At 37.3% G+C, this 22,957-nt stretch overlaps 8 protein-coding genes across 12 annotated transcripts; 1 reads left to right on the top strand and 7 right to left on the bottom strand.

Moving 5' to 3' along the window:
* Positions 1-503: 503 nt before the first annotated feature.
* LOC132202018 (baculoviral IAP repeat-containing protein 2-like) lies at positions 504-5,839 on the bottom strand. 4 transcript variants are annotated; one of them, XM_059628632.1, is made up of 10 exons: positions 5,699-5,838; positions 4,084-4,137; positions 3,865-3,887; positions 3,263-3,468; positions 2,841-3,043; positions 2,678-2,786; positions 2,338-2,515; positions 1,886-2,269; positions 1,396-1,754; positions 504-1,052 (listed from the first exon to the last, which is right to left on the bottom strand). In XM_059628632.1, exons 3-10 carry the CDS (start codon positions 3,870-3,872, stop codon positions 514-516), a joined length of 1,986 nt encoding a protein of 661 aa, XP_059484615.1. In that variant the 5' UTR covers positions 3,873-3,887; positions 4,084-4,137; positions 5,699-5,838; the 3' UTR covers positions 504-513. The 4 variants fall into 4 exon arrangements, with proteins under 4 accessions (XP_059484615.1, XP_059484619.1, XP_059484617.1 ...); XM_059628633.1 differs by having other exon boundaries at positions 913-1,052; positions 1,391-1,754; positions 5,699-5,839; XM_059628636.1 differs by lacking the exons at positions 3,263-3,468; positions 3,865-3,887; positions 4,084-4,137; positions 5,699-5,838 and having other exon boundaries at positions 1,886-2,288; positions 2,338-2,490; positions 2,841-2,859.
* Positions 5,840-6,794: 955 nt separating this feature from the next.
* LOC132202021 (baculoviral IAP repeat-containing protein 7-B-like) lies at positions 6,795-8,365 on the bottom strand. The gene is made up of 4 exons (XM_059628640.1): positions 8,109-8,365; positions 7,884-7,929; positions 7,477-7,814; positions 6,795-7,419 (listed from the first exon to the last, which is right to left on the bottom strand). Exons 2-4 carry the CDS (start codon positions 7,893-7,895, stop codon positions 6,798-6,800), a joined length of 972 nt encoding a protein of 323 aa, XP_059484623.1. The 5' UTR covers positions 7,896-7,929; positions 8,109-8,365; the 3' UTR covers positions 6,795-6,797.
* A 455-nt stretch (positions 8,366-8,820) lies between these two features.
* Positions 8,821-12,676, top strand: LOC132202019 (uncharacterized). Of its 2 annotated transcripts, none has more exons than XM_059628637.1 (9): positions 8,821-9,380; positions 9,514-9,643; positions 9,694-9,846; positions 10,053-10,308; positions 10,361-10,649; positions 10,699-10,920; positions 11,329-11,605; positions 11,654-11,851; positions 12,198-12,674. In XM_059628637.1, the coding sequence occupies exons 1-9, from the start codon at positions 9,162-9,164 to the stop codon at positions 12,353-12,355; spliced, it is 1,902 nt and encodes a 633-aa protein (XP_059484620.1). In that variant the 5' UTR covers positions 8,821-9,161; the 3' UTR covers positions 12,356-12,674. The 2 variants fall into 2 exon arrangements, with proteins under 2 accessions (XP_059484620.1, XP_059484621.1); XM_059628638.1 differs by having other exon boundaries at positions 9,243-9,380; positions 9,514-9,632; positions 12,198-12,676.
* LOC132202020 (uncharacterized) lies at positions 12,198-13,672 on the bottom strand. Its single transcript, XM_059628639.1, has 3 exons — positions 13,623-13,672; positions 13,347-13,563; positions 12,198-13,297 (listed from the first exon to the last, which is right to left on the bottom strand). The coding sequence occupies exons 1-3, from the start codon at positions 13,668-13,670 to the stop codon at positions 12,429-12,431; spliced, it is 1,134 nt and encodes a 377-aa protein (XP_059484622.1). The 5' UTR covers positions 13,671-13,672; the 3' UTR covers positions 12,198-12,428.
* Positions 13,673-13,966: 294 nt separating this feature from the next.
* Positions 13,967-15,883, bottom strand: LOC132202022 (zinc finger protein 771-like). Its single transcript, XM_059628641.1, has 3 exons — positions 15,752-15,883; positions 15,061-15,211; positions 13,967-14,548 (listed from the first exon to the last, which is right to left on the bottom strand). The coding sequence occupies exons 1-3, from the start codon at positions 15,754-15,756 to the stop codon at positions 14,135-14,137; spliced, it is 570 nt and encodes a 189-aa protein (XP_059484624.1). The 5' UTR covers positions 15,757-15,883; the 3' UTR covers positions 13,967-14,134.
* On the bottom strand, positions 15,824-16,668 carry LOC132201583 (gastrula zinc finger protein XlCGF9.1-like). Its single transcript, XM_059627834.1, has 2 exons — positions 16,661-16,668; positions 15,824-16,394 (listed from the first exon to the last, which is right to left on the bottom strand). The coding sequence occupies exons 1-2, from the start codon at positions 16,666-16,668 to the stop codon at positions 15,824-15,826; spliced, it is 579 nt and encodes a 192-aa protein (XP_059483817.1).
* A 1,353-nt stretch (positions 16,669-18,021) lies between these two features.
* On the bottom strand, positions 18,022-20,839 carry LOC132201582 (zinc finger protein 616-like). The gene is made up of 3 exons (XM_059627833.1): positions 19,924-20,839; positions 19,699-19,702; positions 18,022-18,850 (listed from the first exon to the last, which is right to left on the bottom strand). Exons 1-3 carry the CDS (start codon positions 20,837-20,839, stop codon positions 18,022-18,024), a joined length of 1,749 nt encoding a protein of 582 aa, XP_059483816.1.
* Positions 20,840-21,997: 1,158 nt separating this feature from the next.
* LOC132201581 (gastrula zinc finger protein XlCGF7.1-like) lies at positions 21,998-22,957 on the bottom strand. Its single transcript, XM_059627831.1, has one exon. The coding sequence runs from the start codon at positions 22,955-22,957 to the stop codon at positions 21,998-22,000; it is 960 nt and encodes a 319-aa protein (XP_059483814.1).

The raw sequence follows: 22,957 nt of genomic DNA, 5'->3' as shown, positions 1-22,957 counted from the left end.
CTGCCGTCGCCCACCAGCACCAGCGGCAACACCAGCGGGACTCGAATGAGATTGGCGGCCTCTGGAGTCTGGAGGATAAAAATAATGCTTGCTGCTCGCGGATCATCTCTCATTATTCTCAACAAAGTTATGCGTGTGAAGTTGTCCATTTTCAATGTTTTCTAACCGTTAAGGACTTCGGCGACTACGTGAACAGTGAGTTATTTTGATTTTATTCAAATTTTATTGATCATTATTTATTGATATTCGCCTGATATGTATTCGCAGCAGCTTATAAAGCAGCTGCACTTTGCAGGAAACGAGATATTAAAAAAAAAATAAATGTGGAAAGTGTTAAAATATATTGAAAATTGTATTTAAAACGTCATAATATATAGACATTTTGATGGTTGGTTGTTTTAAAGATAAAACATTAAATGCGCTTATAATTTAATTTCTAACCTGAAACTATTTCTTTATTTCACTGGATATTAAGTTACTTATTACATTTATTGTTTAATTAAATTTAATAATTTAAAAGAACATTTTTATCCCACCATAGACCGCTTTCCCACATTTGTTGCATTCTTCGCTCGTTTCAAAACACCCAGATCGGTGAACGTGTCCGCAAGGCAGGTAGCAAATTAACTCTCCAGGTGCGTTTTCGATCAATTGACAGTTTGAGCACTCCACGTTCATTGATAGATTTTCATTCATTTCTGATTTTCGTATTAAGGAATATGTGCATTCGGGGCTTCTTTTTGCATGTTCCATTTCAATATCGTAAAGTATCTCGAGTTCTAACGTCGGGTCAAAAGATAGCCCACAATCGTAGCAGCTGACTTTGTTGCTGTTTTCTTGATAAAAGAATCCGCAATTTACAAGTGACTCTATTAATTCGGCAGGGATTTCGTTCTCATTATTTGATGTGAACGATGATTCACGCTTCATAGCAGATTTCATTGATGAAAATTTTGTTGGTGTTTGGTAAATCATTCCCATTTCACTGTCGTCGCCAAAAGATACCAAGAACTGAAAATTCGGTGGCGCTTTTGCAATCACTCGTGGTCCATCTGAAAAATATTTTTTTTTTTTTTTAAATTGAAAGTGCAGTCAAAAAGATTTTAAAAGCATTTTTATTTATTTTTTTTTAATTAAAAAATAAAAACAAAAGATTTTTAATATAAAATTAAAAAATAACTTTTTAAAACACGAATTTAAATAAGAAACTGAAATAATTTTGGATTATTATTCACAAGAGCAAATTAAAAATAGTTATGAAGATATTATTCATTTATCATTATTCTTTGTATATTTATGAATCTATCTATAATTGAATTAAATACTTATATTAAAATATTGCCTTTTACAATGAAATATTAATTGATAATTAAAAAAAATATGCGTGTACGTTACATTGTCGGGTAAATTCGGGCTGCACTGGGCGAGGAGGCGTCGGAGTATGACTTCGGCGGCCATGAGCGCAATCACAAGTCGAGTCTGAATTTAGGTTTTCTTCTCCAATCACCACATTACAGTAAGAGCCGTTTGACCTCAGGAAAGGGCAATCGGCGTTCCAGCGAATATGTTCTGATTTCGCAGAGTCATTTTGTTCCCAACTTGAAAGAATCAAGTTGCAAGAGAAACATTGCACTGAATCTCCAGGTCCAACGTAGTAAAATCCCCAGGCGGCCATATCACTTGGCTTGACGTAATTCCAATGCTCCATGTGTTTGATAAGTGAATACAGCCTGTATGTTTCGTATTTGTAAAAACTAAAAAAAAAAAAAAAAATACAATTAATATTATATAAAATTGAAAAAAAATTGATTAATCATAATTTTTAGTAATTTAAATTTCTTTCCCCAATTTGAAATAAATAATTTATTTATTTAAACATAATTACTTGCGGTTTCCAATGGAGCCTCGAGAAACTTCATGAGACACATTATCAGAGTTTGAGTACATAATTCGACAGTCAGGGCTCAATTTATGATGTCTGTCAAGGATCTCTGCAAAATTAAGACCTCGCCATTCTTTCACGTCACTGATGAGGTCACAAAAGTAGCAACAGATTTTTTCAGTGTTAGAATTCAGGTAGAATCCCGACTCGACTAAATCTTTGCTTTTGACTTCATTCTTTTCATCAAAATCGTATGGAAAAGTAAACATTCTGTGCAAGTTGATTGCTAGTTTGAATTTTTTCTTTACTTCATAAGCGTCGTTGTATTTTGTATGGTCTGGAGGAGAATTTGAGTCATCTTTAACGGCCGATCTCTTGAAAACATTCCTAGTTAAAAATAAGAACACTTTATAGAATGAGTTACTATAATTTGTAAGGAAATTTTAGACACTTACTGCCGATTTAATGCTGGAAATTTTAACTCCAAGGTTTGGTCAGGGCACAAAGATAACGTTTTCACACAGACTTTTGTCAGCAAAATATGCATTGGTGTATCTTTTTTCATATACTTTGCGGTGTCAACCACAGCTTTTACTAGCCAAGAAACACTGTAAAAACTTGCATGACTTTTAGCTGTAAAATAATTGTTTATGTTTAAATTATAATTGTATTTTAGACACACACACACACACACACACACACACACACACACACACACACACACACACACACACACACACACACACACACACAAAAATTGAAAAAGTTTGTGAAACAATTCCTTTTTTGTCTTACGTTCTATACATGTATTTATGTAACCAAAATTATTTCTGGCTGATTGATCAACTGATATTCTTTTCACAATATTTTTCTTGTTTTTCTCTGGCCTTACCACTCTTGTTGTCTAGAATTTTAAAATTTCAATAACGGTATAAATATCAAATAGCTGAACACCTACTTCCTGAAATAATATTATTAGTGTTGAATCGATGAAGCGATTACGCGAACACGCCTCGTAAACGTCTTCATTTCCTGATTTTTCATTAATGGATTTTTGTGATGAGCTAGACGATGGATCTCCCACTTTTCTTTCATGGTGTAACAAATTTTCGGTCCCATGAGATAATAAAAAGATAAAAAACATCTTTGGTTTGTTGCAATCTGCAATTATATCTTTTTAGTTGCAAACCTTGTATAATACTTCATAAATTGAATGGCAACACTTGAGGTGGATTTCATGAAAGATTGAAACCGAGCAAACCTCGTTGCATCGAAAAAATGAAAAAAATATTTTTTTCATTTCTGCTTTGTTGCAAAGAGGTTCACCCGGTTTTAATCTTTCATTATACTTTATGTTTATTATATCTTCAATGCTTATACCATCTTCAATGTTAAAATATTTCCTAAGATTTTCTTCGTTCTCAAGCAAAGCTATGAGGCGGAACTTTGTTTTGCTTGCAAATTGGAAAGTTCTAAAAATACAAGGTTCAACTATTTTTTGCAATATTTCAATATCGTTGGCATTTTCAATGTCTTGCTTTGCAGCGCCTTTATTTCTATAGTCCACTACCAGACACCAATCTTCCCTGAAATTTAAGTGTTCAATTCAGTTATGAAAAATATACCGCTACAGGCAAAATGTTTAGGATACAGGCAAATAATTGAAGTCACATTTTGCAAAAACAAAAAAAAAATGCTTGCATAATTGAGTAGTCAAGAAAGATCAAATTACATAATTGCACCAATATAATACATTAAACAAGCCCACAAAACTATGACTTTATTGTGTTAAATATTTCAATTTCAAAAAGTATTCAATTTTCTTTCATACAAAATAATATTATTTTTAATTGCAAGAAAAATTAATCGGTATTAAAAACTTATTATAAAATATTTATAAATTTAAATAGGCTGAACGAAATATTGAGTACAATAAAGAAAATTCAAAAAGTAGTGCAAGATATAATAATTATACTACTTACTTCTGCATGATTCCTAGCCGCTTCTGAAAATTGAAATTCATTTTAACAACATTAATTATGATAATACTGTCCCATTTTTATTCTGCTTAATTAAACATTTTCACTAGCAAAATCGCAATAAAATAATAAATTTAAATTAAAAAAAAAACGGATTGCATAATTAAACTTTTACTTTTAGTCGCTAATATGTAGAATTTTTATAAAAAATATTGCTCTTACCTTTTTTGTAATCTCTTCATTGCGTTGCGGTTTTTATTAATTTTAATGCAAGTGCTGCAACAGAAAAAAATGTTTTACTCACTGACGAGCAGAATAAAAAGTTTTTTTTTCAAAAATGATAAATTTGAAATAAAAATGGTTAAATGAGAAAACTATGCAAATTTTACCCTATCGCTTAATTGTGCTTATTCTGCAAGAAGAATAATTATACTTATATTATTTCTGGCAAAGCGGGAATTTATTATAGAGAGAACAAAATTCAATTATTAAAAGCGTGACTAAGATTATAATTTTAACGTTCTATAATAATTATAACCCTTGCATATTGAGGAGAGATGCAATTAACCAGTTGCAATAAACTGTATCTGAACTGAACTGGTTTGGTCTAGTTTCGACTGGTTATATCTAATATCCTTCGTAAGTTAGACTTTGTTGGATATTATTGTTGGTTCAATGTTCTCAATAAGTGCAATATGCATGAACTGCAGTACTTAGTTGCAAATTTTCTTTACTGATATGTTTATATTGTTTTTAATAATGAAAATATTTACAAGTTTATAAATATGAGTAAATTGCAGCTCAATGTTATTATATTCCAAATTAAAATTTTAACGGTGCTCTCCAAAGTGAAAAAAAATATAAATAGAAATCAGTCAATGTTTGTGCCAGACCAATTGGTAAGAGGTTCATGAGCATGTGCCATAAATTTTCATAAAAAAAAATAATTTCTTTATTACACGCTTACTATAGATTGATAACTATGCAAGCATATTTACTTAACTCAACTACCAGAAACTACCTGAAACGAGACTTAAAAAAAGTCTAACGGGTGTGGGAATCAAAACCTCTTTCTCCGGCCGTACGCCTCTTATATAATGATCATGGCAAGCGCGAAGCCACATAAGGAATGGAAAGGCGCTATTATAGTCAGCTAGGAGGCGCTAGCCCAGAAAGATTTCATAAGCATCAAAATATAACCACCTGCCTAAACTCCCCAAAACTTTCAAACTCCTTGTACATAATTTTTTTTTTAAAGTTAAAGCTGAGCGCAAAGCGGAATAATCTATTAATGGTATAGAATAATATTGCGCATAATTATCAATTTATCTCCATCTGTGCAAACCTCTTTTAAGGCCCCCGGCCCCAGCGTTTCATCAAACTTGATTGTTAGAGATTTCAAATTTTTCGATAATTTTTTTTATGATTATGTATGCACAGTCAACAATAAATATAAAAATCAAGCTCGTGGTATATTATATATTATATCAATATGTTTGAATTAAACATGCAATTAAATGTGACTTTGGCTGCTGTATACATCAATTAAATCACATTCCTTCCCTTTAAACATGAACCTACAAAATCGGGAGTAATTTATTTGACAATACATTTAGATATTTCCAATGATAAGCAGTTTTAGAATCCTGTAAAAATAACGTCTTAAATTTTCAAATAAGCCACAATACAAAAATAAATTATGTGCGTAATAAGTCTCATGAAAAGTCAATGTTGTATGTTGGGTATGTTGCAGATATACAAGTAAGTGGGTGTGGGTGTGTGATGCTCTGTAATCTCTGTATTGAAAATTAGTGTATAAAAAATAAAACTTTCTTACTTTCCTATTAAGGCTAAAATTATATTCCAGAACAGTGCAGCTTCATTATTAGACTTTCCTTTCACTACCTCAACTGAAAAGTCTAACGTCTAACGTGCGAGCTGCGAGGCACTGTATTAAAAAAGTCAAACCTTGATAAAAAAAAAACCTTGAGCCAGAAGATAAAAGTGGTGGGGTCTTTTATTACATACTAACAGTTTCGTCGTTGACTTAAGAACATACTTTTATTGGAGCATTTGGTCTGTACCAAGCTATCTGCATTGAATTGAAGTTCTCTTCATACAGCGCTTTTTGCACAATATTTAAAATACTTATTTTAAACAAACCAGATTCAAGAAAAATTAATGTTGTTTAGTCTAAAGCGCACTTTTAGGCCAAGTGCGTTTGGTCAACCAATGGCGTTTGATCAACATTATAAAAATTATTAAAACATGTAAGTTTTCTGAATAAACAATATTTTAATGGTATTGGGGGACATTCACTACAGATATTCTCCCCGGCTATAGCTAGCTATACGCTTATAACATGGTTATCCCGGGAGGATATCTGCAGTGAATGTCCCCCATTATTAATTATACTTAAAATCTCTTCACGAATAAATTTTTGTATCTAGAATAAACTTGGAATAAACAATTAGTTAAATAATAAAATAAACAAGAGCAGGCTTAAATTCAGCATTGAATAATATTTTACGTCTTAGTGTTCTTTTATCACAATCTTGTTTGCAGGCTTCACTTAAAATAAAAACTCTCAAAATTAATCTTTTAATAATGATAACACATGGTCACAAGCTCCATAAAACATTATTATCAATTATTTATCGGCGTTGACCCCTTTTTTAACCTCGCGCATTCAGACCAGAGGTGAGAAGTTTTCTCTTTCTTTTTTTAAATGTGATAATTATAACTAAATTATTGAATGAAAAATAAATAGTAATAATAAAATTATAATCTTAGCTTTAATTATTATTTTATTGCAAAACAAAATAAATATAATCACTGTGCGTCCAGCTACTTTTCCTACATTTTATAGCCAGGATTATTGCTCATGCAGCTGGACGCACAATAAATTAAATAATACTGTATATTGATAAATGTGATCAAATTCCGCGTAATGTCGTACAATCTGGATTGTATTTCGCGTGCTCGGCTTTGGGGTTATCCCCAGGAGTCCATTTGTGCAGGGCAATTCCGCAAAAATAACAAATGGTTTTGTCCTCTTGTCCGGCGTAGAAAAATCCGCAAGCTGCCATTCGCGATGCAGGGATTGACTCCTTCAGAGGCCACATGCTGGTAAAACTCTTTGCTCGATCTTCCAAAGATGCAAATTTTGGAAATTCCGCATCTTTCACTCCCCAGCCTCCTCCTCGAAGAAGTAAATCATTTAACGGTTCATCTCCTTGGATTCGGCCGCCGGTATAGCGATAATAGGTCTCCTTGTAAACGGGCACGTTTTTTGGCTCTTTTGGCGTTCCGTCAATAAAATCGCACTCATTTCCAGCGGCTGCTTTTACATGCTCTTCATGTGCATTGTCAGTCTCTTGCCAATTTCCAACTACAACTTCGCAAGACGTGCATTTGACACGGTCATTATTCGCGTCCGGGTCATACAAATAGAATCCGTCTCTAGCCAAGTCGTAAGGTGAAACTTTCCAAAGGCCAGGATTGTTGAATGTCGCTGCTAACAGAGAGCAGGCCCTCTCTGATTCAAAAACATTTACCCTGAAATACACTTTGTCAATTTTTTTTAACTTTAATTTATTTGTTTTCAATATCTACCTTTTTCGAGGAAAATTTTCTCCTCCAGGATCGCCACACTTGCAGTAGGTCGCTCTTCTCAAATGCCATTCAGAAATTTGCACTACATCCTTACCCTGGGCAAAAGTGAACATTTGATCGACGTCCAACACCAAAGGCTTGATATTAAAACAAAAGTGGCAACTCAGATTGAAATTTTCTCCAGATTTGGTGAGATAAAAGCCGTTGGAAGCCAGATTTTCCAGCGTTTTCCCCCATTTTTCATAATGCTCTTTAGGGTAGGTCAGACAGCGGTGACTCTCGTTCTTTGTGTTTAAACGACCGTACTGACCAGGGTTGTATGGTTTCTCACGAGTTATCTTAAAAAACAATAAAAGTGATCATTTTATGTTTTAATATTGTTGGTGGAATCCTTGCAAAGTGCTTACCAGTTGCGGCATAATAAATTGCGGTTGAAATCACGCGGTTTACTCCCTACAATATAATACAAAATTACATTTTCGTTAAAGATTATTTTCAGCTTTCATTTTTGATTTGTTGAAAATCTTGTTTTTTTTTCATGCTATTGAAAAATCAAATGAAAAATTATGAAACTCTACGTGGTTTATATTCTTGCAGTCTAACTAGATTTTTTTTAAATAGTAAATACTCACTATTGGTTTTGAATCATTGGAAATGTCTAGGTTTTTGGGCGATTTGTTAAGTCCACTCTCAAAATTGGCACCTTTGATTTGTTGATCCAATTAGCGTTTAATTATTTTATATCTATCTGCGATAAGCTGTTCATTATCACAACAACTGAAAACTGAACGCGCGTGTTGTAGATAAACACACTTCACTTCAGAGCTTGCAAAATGGACACATTAATTAAAACAGTAAAAACTGTAAAAAGCGAAAGAAAGTAAACCTATGTACAGTTTAATTTTATTACTTACTTATTTTATTAAAAATCAACAACTGCTGTGTACTCTTTTTACTTTGATTCAATGATTAGCGAATGTTTGAAAATCTAATTACAAAATGTTTATCCCAAAAGAATTTTTTTTATTTTTTTTTTCATTCATATGAAATCAAAAATCAAACAAATTCACTATTTTTAGTTCGTGCAGACTATACATACAAATTTTGAAAATTCTTTGACACATCCTTGTTAAATTACACGCCATTATATAATTTTAAAAGAAATCATAAAATAAAATTGATTGTTTTTACCTTATAAAATAATTAAGATTGTCAAGTTTCTCAATGACAGGACTTCAAATTTCTTGAATTTTCATTGATTTTATCCAAAACCCTCATTATGCTTCATTGCTATAAGTACTCCATTTAACTTTAAGAATATACATTATTAAAGAATAATAGACAAAAGTTATCATCATAATAAACCTATTCAAAATTTGATGTTTTATTGATTTTTATTTACAAAATATGAACATATGCATTTTAAAATACCACCTAATAGTATATTGCTGCAGAAACTGGGTGTGTCGGAGCACTTAGGTAAAGCACAAGGTGTCTCTCTCGTACAGGAATATCGCGCGCATTATGATATGTATGTTTATTTGCTGATAAGCCGAAGCTCGTCACTATCAGGCCCCGACCGTGTTTAAACATTGTCATGGGTGGCTCGTAAAATTCTGCACCTTTGAACGAAGCTTTCCGAGCAAATCTTTCCTTGTGGTGATGTTTTGGTCGGTGTAAAAAAAATGGACCAACGACGGTCTCGAGAGGTGGCGACGTCGCTGCAGAAGTGGCACCTGCGAGACGGGCAGAGGAAAATCGCCAACAGGAGCAGCAGGGCGGGGTCGCCACCCAGTTGGGGCAGCTTTCGCGGTCGGACTGGCAGACACCGTAATATTAGTGATAGTGAAAACAAACATAATAATCCACCGTGGCCAATATTTTGCGGGATATTTATTATACAGGTAATATAACTCAAATTGTCCTGTTAATAATAGTGAGACTAAATTTATAAAATTAATAAAGAAATAAATATTCACCTCACTAATAATTACTAACTTTAAAAAAAAATTGTATTTTTATTCCACTGTTTCTTAGTTTTTCATTCCCGGAGTGTTGACCTCCCACGGAGTCTACTTGAGTCATCTTTTGAACCAAGAAAAGTATGAAAATCCATTTGCAGTGGTTTGGCCGCCAGCGATATTTTTGCTCACTTGGTGCGCGACAAGTATAAAAATTTAAAATTTGATTCAGGTGAAAATTTAATCCAAAATCTAGGGCCAATTTTCCGATATTTGGGAGAGAGAAAGAAAGGCGCCGACAGCAAAATCCTGGCTGCTTGTGGCACTTTGATTTTGGCTATTGGACTAGCCGCAAGCTCAGTTGCACCCAACACTGAACTCAGGATGCTAACTTTTGGTTTTATCGGAGGTAAATGCGAAATTAATTTCAATAAATTTACCAATTAAATAATTCCTAATTTAAGTAAACACAAATTCAAAATATCAATAAATTTTCATCCACTTTTAAAGAAAAGACATTTTCAACAAATTTTTCTTTTCAAATAAATATACTTTATTAAAAAAAAAACAAAGGGAAATACACTGAATTCATCATATCATTCATATTTTTTGTAGGAATTGGGTGTAGTTTGGTGGTGACTCAGTGCGAAACGCAGTCTCATCTCCATTTTCGTCCGTCGGTCAGCCTGTGTTTCAGCAGCGTTTCGCAATCTTTGGGCCATTTCGCCGCGCCTCTGATAATGATGGCTCTCGTCTCTAAGTATGGAAAAGTCGGAGCGCCCTTGAATCAAGCGGCTGTCGCGCTCCACGGTCTGATCGGCGCTCTTTTGTTGCGGAAAAGAAGCGTAAAATCACAGTGGAAACCTCCGCCGTAATATGATTAAATAATTTTTGTTTGACTTTAAATTTACATTTAATTCAAGTATGACGGAGAATGGTGAAGAGGAGGAAGTAATTTATAGCCGGGTGCCCACCAGCCCAAAATTGGTTATGCGAAGTTGGAAAAATCCAGCGTCCGATCCACTGGACAACACAGAGTCGGGAGACGTGTTTCTCGAAACTGAGGATTTTGAGGAGGAGGATATTAATTTTGATGTTCTCAACGACGGCAGACCCAGAAATCACATGGGAGTGGAGATCCTGCCTCAGATTTTGGAAGAGGACGAGGAGGAAGATGTCATTCTCGATGTGACTCAAAAAAGATTTTCGAAAGTGAAAAATATTCTAAATATTTGGGCAAGTGTTAATAAGCTCGTTTTAGTTCCGCATGAGTTTGAACAGGGACAGTTGGCTTCCCATGCCTCCTTTGGAACATTATTCGTCCGAACAACAGGATTCAACAGTTGGCGGAAATTCGCCAATGCTGCTCCTCACTCCGTCTTCAATACCAGAAGCTAGAGTCAAAACTTTTACTTTTGAAAGACCATCGTGCTGTTCAAAATTTGCTGAAGAATTTTGGATTGCGTGGAAAAAGATCTTGCATGTATGTGAACTTAACATAGTTGTTTTGGCAATTACCTGCAACTTGCTCGACAGAAACTTAAAACAAAAAAGCTGAACAAAAATATATTTTAAATTTAAACCAAGCTACAAGCACGCACTAAAATTTTAATCATTATTTAAAAATAAATTTATTGGTTACAACGCGTATACAGATATTGTTTTATCTTTTTAAGGGACAATTAAAATTTAGTTGAGCGTTCCCTACTGAACGTAGGAGCTTAAATTATTCAATTTTAAATAGCTTATTATGACCAAGCATATTTATTATTTTTATTATTCACATATCTCTGCTATGAGCGGTTGCAGGTTAATATTTAAACGATTTAAACCATCGATCACTTTTACCATTACCACCTTCCTTAAATTTCTAATAATATGATTTCTGCAGTTTTGTAAGTCCATATCGTACATCGCCCTCGTCCCCACTGTGCTAATCAACCTGGCGCAAAAACTTGCCCAGCTTGGCGTTTTGGCCGTTCTGCCCGCGGTCGCCAATGACGTGGTGCGGTACCGCAGACACGAAGGCGCATTCTCGATGGCCATCGTTGGCTTCGGCTGGTTGTGCACCACGATTTGCACGCCTTGCTTTTTGCTCCCCTCGGCAAAAAGGCAGAGCGGGATTATTTTCTCCATCCTCTACTTCATCTCCAGTTTAGGATTTGCCCGTAAATACTTTTTAATTTTTTTTTTCCAAACTATATTTTTGTTTTCAGTTCTCTCAGATCCAAGATCTCACGATCGCCTTACTTTGGGGTGCGTAATTATAGGAATGTCTCATGGCGCGCTATTGAGCACAATCCCTAGCATTCACCACACACTATGGGGTAGTGCCAGCGTCAAAAGTTCCGTGCAAAATTTTGTGGATATTTTAACAGCAGCTCTCATCACCCCTTGCGTGGCTGCTACTTTTTGTAAGATATTTTTTCCTAATTCATAATTAATGTGATAGATCAAAAAACACAATTTGCAACTAATTAATTAAACTATCTAAGAATTTGAAAAAAATCTTTATTGGAGATTATGATAGATCTGTGTGTAACAATTGACATTGAAAATTATTTTTACATACAAAATGTAGGAGTTATAATTGTTTAAATTTTGGAAACTAATAACTCTGAAAATATTTTCCAGAAAGTAAATCAATCTTTTAAAAACACATAAAAAAAGTAAATAGATCTTTCGGGATGTTCAACATACTTTATAATGTAATCATAAGTATGATTTAAATATTACAAGAATATTTTTTTTCAATTTCAGTATGTGTGGACTCTATTCAAGACTTCAAAAATGTGTTTTTGTGTTTGTGTTTTTTGCAAGCTTCGATGGGAGCAGGAACTCTTTTGTGGACATTAATGCGGAGGATTTTTCACAAATACCAATCCTGGGAGTTGCAAAGGCAAAGTTTTATATTGTGATAAATTATAAACACAAACTTTTTATTGTAATAAAATGCAAAACAAAATTTTCAAAACAAAAACATTCCAATTCTTATTCAAGAGGTTCTTCCGTAATCGCCACCGAAGGCTTGACACCTCCGACCAGCGCTCCAAATGTACCCAAAATCCCAGCAAATGGATTTGCATTTCCCCCTCCACCGAGAGCCTTCAAGTGCGGCGAAAGTAAATCGCCCGCGTTCGAAATCAGGGCAGAAATGTCCACATTGTTCTTCGAAGCGGGGTTAAGAATTTCATCGGCGGACACCGTGTTATTATTGTTATTGCTGCCCTTTTTCTGCTCCGAACTTGGCGGTGACTTTGAAGCCGCGCCACCTCCGAGCAGACTGCCGAACATGTCCGAAATGCCCATGTTGGACAACATATTTCCGGCGCCGCTGACCAACGAGCCGATGCCGCTCGGCATGACCCCAGAAAGGGCCCCAGCCGCCCCACTCACCAAAGAGGAGATTCCCCCTCCGCTCGAAAGCGCCCCTGCTGCGCCGCTGACCAACGAGCCAACGTCCACGTTGCCCAAAACAGAGCCTGCCATGTCGGAAACTTTAGACATCATTTTCCCGCCGTTGGAAGCGAGAAAGTCTGACGCTGCGGGGATGAGATTCAGACCTGGGATGTCTTTAAACGGATTCGCAGCGTCGGAAATTTCCTTTTCCTCCTTGGCTAGAAACGCGTCAATGTCGAAAGGGGTGGTGCTGATAACCCTTTTGGTATTTGTAGTTGAAGCAACTGCAATGGTAGTCGATACTGGCTGTTGCGTCAAGAAAGGGTTAAATGGCTTAAAAGTTGGATACGACTTTGTGGTTGTAGTTGGTTTTTGTGAAGTTGATGTAGTGAAAATTGTTATTTTACTGCTGCTCACGGCAAGAGTTGGCTCTGATACAGAAGATGCCGCAGTAACATTGTCTAAAATTATTTTTATTTTTTAAATTTATTGTCCCTAAATTTTACTTACAATTAGTGACATTATTTTCCACTCCGTCAGAGCTAATTGATGTCAAAGTAGTATTAGTTGTAAGTACCGTTGGCGCCTTTGATTTCAAGTTGGGCAGAGTTGGAATTGCAATTTTCGCCTTCTGAGTTGTGACTGGAATCGTAAACTTTGGTAAAGTCGGCAGCGGCTTTATTTGGCGTCGGACTCGGCTGTGCTCAAAATTCATGGATTGGGCGCCCTGTTGTTTAAAAATATGATTATTTCTATGTGCTAAAAACTTTCTGTTAAAGGACCAACGCATATCATAAGTAGTGTCATTAAAAGAAGTCGAGGCGAGATGTCCATTTCATTTGTATTGCTCACATATCCACCTGAAAAGGAAATAAAATATGTGGTGGCATATAAACATTTTGATTTGCTCCGGATATTTGATTGGAAGGAAATTGAAGCTCTTTAGAACGTGAATTTTATATTTATTGGAAATATAAATTACTTTTGTTAAATTTGCGCACTCAGCCCTCTTAAAAGCGGATTGTAGAAGTTTTTTTTTCACTAATTTTCACATATTATATTTTTTCCATATTTTTCTGTAACGTTGCGTAATTTAAAATGATTAATAACAAATTTTTATTTCTGTTTGTTTTCAGCAGTAATTTTTTATTATGGCAATTACAAACCACTCTTAAATACCTCATGTATTTTCATTACAGTGGAATTCACACAATAACGGTGGATTTCAATAAGCAAATTTGTCTTTTCAACATTTTCAATTTTAATGCCGGTGAAGTCTCTGCGTCTCTATAAATAAATTAATCAGTAGTAGGTTCTTTGTAGCGCGGGTGGGTGTCGTGCCGGTCGATGCAGTGCTGCTTGAGTTGGCGCTTCGTCCTGAAACCGGAGGTGCAGAACTCGCAGGGGTAGGGCATGACGCCGTGTTTGCCCATTTTGTGCGTCCGCAACTGACTGGCCTGCACGAACTTCCAGTCACACATGTCACACGCGTGCGGTTTTTCGCCGGTGTGTGTCCGGGTGTGTCTGGCCAGACAGTCGGGCGTGTCGAAACGTTTGTGGCACATTACGCAGCCGTACGGACGAACGTGGACCATGTGCACTTGGGCGCGGTGCCGCGACAGGTTGCCGTGGGTGCTCAGTTGCTTGCCGCACAGGTGACATTGGAACCGGATTTCCAGGTGAGAGTGCCTTATGTGACTGGTCAGAAACATCTGGAAAAAAAATAAAAAATTTAATTCATCAATATTGTCTAATAAAAAGTTCAAAAAATAATTTTAAATAAAATTCAAAGTTTAATATAAATTAATGTAAATGATTTTTTTTTAAGAATCATATTTTCTTATTTCCTGTACAAATTCTTCCTAATTATTTTATTTTTTAATTAATATAATATGCCAAACTTTATTTTTGTTAGCAGCATTCATTAACTCAAGATTTTAATTTATATTACGAACTTTCTGAACTGAACAGCTCTGGGTATTATTCATAAATTCTTACAAGAGTTACAAGCTTGGAAAATATGATCTGATTATTAATCGATTGTGCAATTTGTCTTTTGTTTATAATTTGAGAATGTTTCTCTAAAAAAAACATTGCTTTGATTGCAACGTGAGTTTTCTAATGTAATGAATTTGTTGCTGAGAATGCTGTGAAACTGATTTAAAATTAAATAATAATTGCAACCATTTAAATCATTGCTAGCAAAAATCACTTCTTATCTTACCTTCAGACTGAATTTTCTTCCGCAAAACGCACATTCAAACGTGGGAGGTTTGTGCCTCTGGAGGTGGTCGTTATAAGAGCGGGCCAGCATGTACGTCCTACCACACTCGTGACACAAGTAAGGGGGCTGTCCGTGGTGATACCTCCGAGACCTGAAATCCAAAAGAAATGTCAGATTTATTATTATCAATAAAATTTTATGCCCTTTTGTTAATTACTTTCAATTTCCGGGGTGAACGGTCAATTCATGAGAAATGCTAATGGTGAGTTTTGGAAGGAAAAAATTAATAAAAAAAAATTGAAACATACATTTTGCTCACTAATTAAAAAATAGTTTAATTGGTTTTCTCAAATTTGAACAATATGAATAAAAATGTAAGGAAAATTAAGCAGGTAGAACTTGCTTGACTTTTTAAACCCTTTTAAGGAGCACTTTTGATTCTTAAGATCAATTCTATCAAAAAAAAAAAAATTAATTGAAATTTTGATAAATTTATCCTATAAATAATTTATTTTGAGGCATACACCAATAAAAAATATGTAATAAAAAAATATAAATTATTATATCATAGGTTACTTTTAACAGAGTGTGTACTTATATTATTTTTTAATTAAAATAGGAAAATATCTTTGAATAAAATTCCAAAAATTTAAGTAGATTTGAGGTTTTCATTTGAATGCGTTTTTATTACTTCATAAATTAACTTCAGTCGCAGATCTCTCCGGTAATGGCAAGTTGATGAATAGTTTAATATTTTTAATTCTCATTGGTCGTTGCTTTTGGTGATGTGCACGTTGAGTTTGTGGTTGCTGAGGCCCCACTTGTTGGAGAAGCCCTGGTCGCACACATCGCATCGGTGGGGCAGCCACTTGTGGACACCCATCTTGTGGCGCCGGACGGTGGAGGTGTCGGCGAAGCAGGCGCCGCACAGGTCACACGCGAACGGCTTCTCGCCGGTGTGCGTGTGCATGTGCCGGTCCAGGTGGAAGCGGTGCTGGAAGCTGCGTCTGCAGACGGCGCAATTGAACGGGGCCGGCGCGGCCACGCCCATGTGGATGCGCTGGACGTGGCGCTCGAGGAGGCGCGCGTCAAAGAACTGGCGGCCGCAGTGCTGGCAGTAAAGCGGCGCCAGGTCAAAGTGGTGCCGCCGGATCATGTGGTCGCGCAAGTTCTGCTTCTCAAAGAAGCTCGAGCCGCAGATGTCACACGTGAAGTTGCACAGCTCAGGGAAGTGGCGCACCCAGTGCGAACGCAGCTTGTACGTGTCGCGACAAACCTTGCCGCACACCTCGCAGCACACGCGCCGCGTCTCGCGCCGTTTCACCCTCGGGCTGCTGCGAACAGAAAAAAGAATCGCCGGAGCGCTGCGTTAGTCTCGCTCTCTCAACCTCTCGCCGCTGCGTGCACTCTTTAAGTTTGGCGCTTAATTAAATCTCGCGTGAATTATAAATTTTCTCAAAAAAAAAAGGGGGAATTAGAAATATCTAATTGCTTAGAACTTTTTCGGTAAAAGATTAGTTAATTCTCCCCATTTCCGTTTTTTAAATGTCGTTGCATTTTTTTATGTAATTCTCATTGTCAGTAAAACTCTCTCTGTAACCGTGGCATGGCTATGGCGTGGCCATGGCATGGCTATGTCGTGGCCATGGCATGGCTATGGCGTGGCCCTGTAACTGATCAAATTTGCAGTATTGATGAATTTATGGATTATATTTTCCATGAGAATGCCCGGTGATGCATTAATAAAGATTTATGCAAAAGGCTTGACGTTTATGACCAGCGGGTTGCCAATCTCTATTTCTGCAGGCGGTTTAAGGAACTTTTCCTGTGCATCTTTAGTTCAGGATATTCATATTCAGTCATAAATCTATTGCAATTATCGGTAAACACTAAAATTTTTCTTTTTCTGAATCATCTGATATCTGAAATTTTTCTATCCACATTTTCAACAAATAGTGTTAAAAATTAATTTTATTATTATTATTTGTTCTTCTCAGTCGATACAAAAATTTAAAATTGGAAAAAAAAGATAAATTTATATGATTCACAATTAGCAGATTAGGTCTGCTAAAATGCCCGATTTAAAAAAGAGACGGCCGCCGCGGTAAAATTTAATTATTGAAGTGACATAAATAAACAACAAATTATCGCAGCTGTAATTGTGAAGAATATGAAGTAAATTTTGTATGATTTTGTATAAATATAACAGAAAGCCAAATCTTAAAAAAAAAAAAAAAAATATGATGAGCAACTGTTCAATAATAATAACAATAATGAAAAATCAGATAATTTTTTATGAGATATCCAACAATAAAGAGGGCGGAGTTTTGTTTTTCTTGTACAATTGTAATGCAGGAAAAGAATTTTCAAAGAAGTTTACCTTTTTTTCTAAAATTTATAGCAGTTATGGTATTTTATTTTGTTTTTCTGAAATTTAATTCTTCCTTGCCCGAAAATATATTTCACATATTAATGCGTCATAGAGAAATGATCACTGTTATGAATTTATCAATTGAATTTTTAGACTTTCCAGCAGCTTTCAGATTTTTCGAGATATTTGTTGGGTTAGATTTTAAGAAAATAAATTTTTTATTTATTCACCAATTATATAAAAATACATTATCTTTTCACAATTTTACAGTTTAAATTTGTTTAAGGATTTAGGATTTCTGTTTAATTCGATTAAATTTTTACTTTAAAATTTTGGGATTGAAAAATATTAATTAATATTTTAATAGGTTGTGGACAAGTTGAAGAAATACTGGAAATTTAAAATTACCAAATAAGTCATTGAATAAAAGCATAAAAATTATTTTTCACATAATAGAAGAATCTCTATTCAGAAAGCAAATTTTCTATATTTCAATTTTTTTATGATTAAAACGCATAATTTTGTTCTTGTTAATCATGTAGCCTCTGGCTTGGTATATTAATTACTTTTTTCAATCATATTTGAACACATCAAATGTAAATGGCGTGCGCGACGACGCAGTGCTCGGCGAGCAGCTTCTTGGCTTTGAAGCCCTGCGGGCAGTGCTGGCAGGGGAAGGGCATCACTTTGTGGATGCTGATCTTGTGCTGGCGCAGGTTGAACACGTTGGCGAACTTCCACTCGCACAGTTCGCACGCGTACGGCCGCTCGCCGGTGTGGGTGCGCGTGTGTCGGTCGTAGTGGTCCTTCTTGTGGAAACTCTTTTTGCACACGATGCACTCGAAGGTCGCCTTCACCGAGCCCAGGTGGACCACGTTGATGTGCGCCTGTAGCGTCGAGTGCAGCTTGAACGCCTTGACGCAGTATTCGCACTGGTACTCGCGCAGCCCTAGATGCGAGTTCATGTGTTTGCGAAGCGTGTCCTTAAAGTGGAACGCCCTTTTGCACAGGTCACACACGTACCGCCGCGCAAAGTGGATCTCCCTGTGGCTGGCCAGCGACTTGCTGCTCTTCAGATGCTTCCCGCACAACTCGCACATGTACGACCGGTCCCTCCACTCCAATTTCGATTTTTTCTCCTCTGAGTAGAAAATTTCCTCCTCGTCTTGAACGTCTGCTCTGAGCAAGCATTCGGGTTCAGCCGGTTTCCGGCCGCGTTTCTTTGGTTGCGGATTTTTCTCTTGGTGCAATTCGTCTTCCCCTCCGGTTTGTGGAACTTTGCGTGGGCGGCCGCGTTTTCGGCGGGCAGGAACGTTTTCCGTCAGTCGGAGGCGCATCTTGAGCGGAGGCGGCGGCGCGTAGTCGGCGTCTTTCGAGTCGTCGTCCGACTCGGGCGCGGCCTCTGTCCACAGCTCCCATCTGGCAACAAAAGAACGCGCGTCAGTTCAGGCAGCGCTACACCCACGGGCAGCCAAGCAAGCGTTGTGTGCTGGCGTTATTTTTGGCAGAAGTGGACTGGGACCAAACACAACAATTTGTTTTTTATTATTTTTGAAAAGTGAAAATGTTTGCTTTGATAAATTGTAAATGAATAAAGAAAGGAACTTTTTTGTTATATTTGTTAATTTTTTTAAATTTATTTGGTATTTTATGTTTTTTTAAATTAATCAAATTATTTGATGAAAAACAATGAAAAACTTCATTATTAATTTTTGAAAAGAGTTGTACTCAATCAGGAACTGGTTTTTGATAAAAACAAAATGTATTTTTGGTAATTTCTTTATCAATCTCTTTTAAAAAAAAAATATATTTTACTGTAGTTCAATTTAAGAAATTCTTTTGCAGTTTTTAAGAAATTAATATAGTATATGAATTAAAGGATTTCTAAATTTATTACACAATTATTACGTTCATAATGAATTTATCGGTATTTATTTTTATTTTGTGAATACTTTCAAAAAAATAAATTTAAATTAATTTTAATTTATAGACATTAATTTATATTTTGCTATTAAAGCAACCATAAATTGTGCCAAGGAAAATAAAATTTAATTCTTTTGATCTAAATTTGGATTCTGTTTCCTGCTGTTAAAGGTTTTGGGCGTTAAAGCAAAATTCGCTAACTTTTAGTGAAATTTAAGTATTTATTACAGTCAGACATAATTTGAATTGCCATAGCTGAATTTTTAACTTATATTTTAATTGGTATGGGTACTGAATATTACAACGGAATTTTATAATTTTATGCTGTTACCGTTCATAATTACCTTTCTGATAAAAAAAATTTGAACTATTATTTGGCACAAAATCAAGTTTTTCTTCTCTATGTTTGAACTTGCAAGATGCAAAATAGAAATATTTAAACAAATATTTGGCCAGTCTTATTTATAATAAATGCAGATTTACAATCTAATATCGACATAATCAGGAATGTCTGGGCATTTTGGAATTCTAATTATCCTCAGGCGTTTCTGCTTCATCGCCGGCGTTACTTTCGGGCACTTCACCAGCACCGCGCGTCGTCAGGTGCGCGTCGACCCGGTGCCGCTGCATTTCGTTCTTCAACTTGAACGTCAGGTCGCACATGTCGCACTTGTAGGGCAGCACCTTGTGCACCAAGCGTTGGTGGGTCCTCAGGGTGTAGCGCTGGGCGAAGGTGGTTCCGCACAGGGTGCACTCGTAGGGTCGCAGGCCCTGGTGAAGGCCGATGTGCCTGCGCAGGCTGGTGCCGGTGGCGAAGGTTTTGCCGCAGTAGGTGCACAGGTGGCTCGGCTTGTGCTCGCTGTGCATGCGGACGCGGTGGTCGTGCAGCAGGGCCTTGTGCGCGAACGAGCGGCCGCACTCCTCGCAGGTCACGTTCTTCTCGCCGGTGTGCGTCAGCAGGTGGTTCTTCAGGACGGCCCTGCTGTAGGTGCTCCAGCCGCACAGGTGGCACTTTTCGGTCCGCGCCTCCGCGAAGTGGATCTTGCGGTGCTGGGTGAGGTAGTTGCGGAAGGCGAAGCACTTGCCGCAGATCTCGCAGGTGAACGCGTCCTCGGGAGGGTCGTGCAGCTTTTCGTGCTGCTTCAGGGCGTAGTCCGAGATGTACGCGTTGCCGCAGGTGAGGCACGCGAAGGGTCGCTCGCCCGTGTGCTTGCGTTCGTGGTACTCGAGCTTGTCGGTGCTGTTGAAGACGGCCAGGCAGAAGCGGCACTGCCGCACCTGCGCCTTCTCAGGGTGCGACACCTTGACGTGCTGCCGCAGACTGCGCAGCCGCTTGAACGCCTTCGGACACTCCTGGCACCGGTGGCCGAACACCAGCGCCTGCAGGTGCGTCCGCCAGTGCCGCCGCATGTGTCCGCGGCACCACAGCCGCTTTCCGCACTGCCCGCACTCGAGTTTGTGGAAGTCCGGGTGGTCGCACAGCATGTGGCGCGCCAGGCAACCCGCGTTGGCGTGCCTCGCTCGGCACACGTCGCACCGCACCGGCCTCTCGTCGCGCTTCCTTTTCTCCCTGAAATCACGTCAGCGCCTCAGTTCCTCGTCCTTTTTCATGTTTTCCGATATACATTTAATTTTAAAATACTTCTCATTGTGTGTAAAATTTTCAATTCAATTTAAAAAATGTTAAAATTTCTAAAATGTTAGTTTTTTTTGCTTTTATCAAAAATGAAAAATTTCACATTTTTATGGTGAATTTGCTGCAATAGTTAAATGCCAACAGTTAATTAATTTAAAACTAGAAAAAAAATTATGACTCAGTAATTTAGTTGGTAAGAAAGTAGCTTAACAAATGGTTTTAAAGTATTTTCTCTTAACCTTTATTTCTATTGGATGTAAAAATATTTATCTGTTTAAATCTATTTTAATTGCTTTATTTTATAAAATAATTCAAGTTAGGAGAAATAGATAAGATGTTGCAATGAGTAATCAATCATGCATCATGCGCCTTCTAAATTACAGGTGAAAAACCGGCCTGTTGAGCATTTCCTTATCCATGCATGATTCGTTTCATTTGAAATTAGTGACTTACAATTAGGATTTTTTTAATCATAAATAGTGGCCTTACAAAAAGAACATGATGAAAACTTTGAAAACGCCAATTTTTGCTCATTATATTAGTTGACACTTAATTGAAGATATTGTTCAAATTGTAGGCTATTTAAATGTGCTGCTTTTTATTGTAACCAAAGAGCTGTCCGTTTTTCTCTTTAGATTTCCATTAGATTCTTAATTTTTTAATGTAAACAAAAAATTGTATAAAATAATATTTATCGATAATATTTTATGGTTTACCTTTTAGAAATGTTTACATTAAATTTAAAATTAAAAAAAAATATTTTTTGCTTTTTTATATTTAATTTTTATATTTAATATATTTGTAATAAAAAAATTACAACTTCAATTCTTTGTGCTTTAATGCAAATTAAGAAGGAGCTTGAAAAAAATAAGTTTCTGATTTTCCTTGCAGTTAAATAGCGCCTTTGTGTTTATTGAATTTCAATTATGACTTCTCATTTCTAACAAGTACTAAATTGTATTAAATGCACTTGTTTTAATTAAAAACGTTTTAAAATTAACAATGTGTCAGTCTGCAGACGCTTCGTCGCTCTGTTTGAAGTGCGCCTCGATGCTGTGCTGCTTCAACTCGTTTTTCAGTTTAAACGCGTCGCCGCACATGGTGCACTTGTAGTGCAGCAGTTTGTGCTTGACCCACTGATGGTTGATAAGGGTGCTCTTCTGGGCGAAGTTCTGCGAGCAGATGTCGCACTCGAAGGCCCTCAGGCCCTGGTGCATCATGACGTGTCTGCGAAGGTTGAAGGCCGAGCTGCACTCGAGGCCGCAGATGTCGCACTTCTGCGGCTGCTTGTCCGCGTTGTGCTTCATGGCGCGGTGGTGCCGCAGACTGGCCTTGTGGATGAACGACTTGCCGCACTCCTCGCAGGTCACCGACCTCTCGCCCGTGTGCGTCAACATGTGGTTCTTGAGGTGCGCCTTGCTGTAGGTGCTCCAGCCGCACAAGTGGCACTTCTCGGTGCGCGCCTCGGCGAAGTGGATTTTGCGGTGACTCATCAGGTTGGTGCTGCTCGGGAAACTCTTGCCGCACACCTCGCACGTGAACGCCCTGACGCGCTCCTCGTGGATCTTCTGGTGCTCCTTCAGGGTCTTGTCGGAGATGAAAGCATTTCCGCAAATCGAGCAGATGAAAGGGCGTTCGCCGGTGTGTTTTCGGACGTGCACGTTCAGGTTGAACTTGCTTTTGTACGAGCGGCCGCAAATCTCGCAGTGCACCAGGGTCGTTTCCTTCGGAATGCCGTGGTCCTTCCGCAGGTGTTTGCGCAGCGAGTAGCGTTTCGGAAGCTCCAGGCCGCACAGGTGGCACGTGAAGAAAATGCGGAGGTGCTCGGACACGTGGCGCCGCAGCAGGTACTTGAGCCAGAACGTCTCTCGGCAGGAGGCGCATTCGAACGGCTGCACTTCAGGGTGGTGTCGCTTCATGTGCAGGTCGAGGTTGGTGTGATAGGCTCGGCACAAGTGGCACTTCAT

Source organism: Neocloeon triangulifer, unplaced genomic scaffold, assembly GCF_031216515.1.
Source record: "Neocloeon triangulifer isolate White Clay Creek 2 clone unplaced genomic scaffold, ASM3121651v1 ptg000014l, whole genome shotgun sequence".
NCBI classification, from domain to species: domain Eukaryota; kingdom Metazoa; phylum Arthropoda; class Insecta; order Ephemeroptera; family Baetidae; genus Neocloeon; species Neocloeon triangulifer.
The sequence above is the reverse complement of the archived record's forward strand: the minus strand, read 5'-3'. Positions and strand labels throughout refer to the sequence as shown.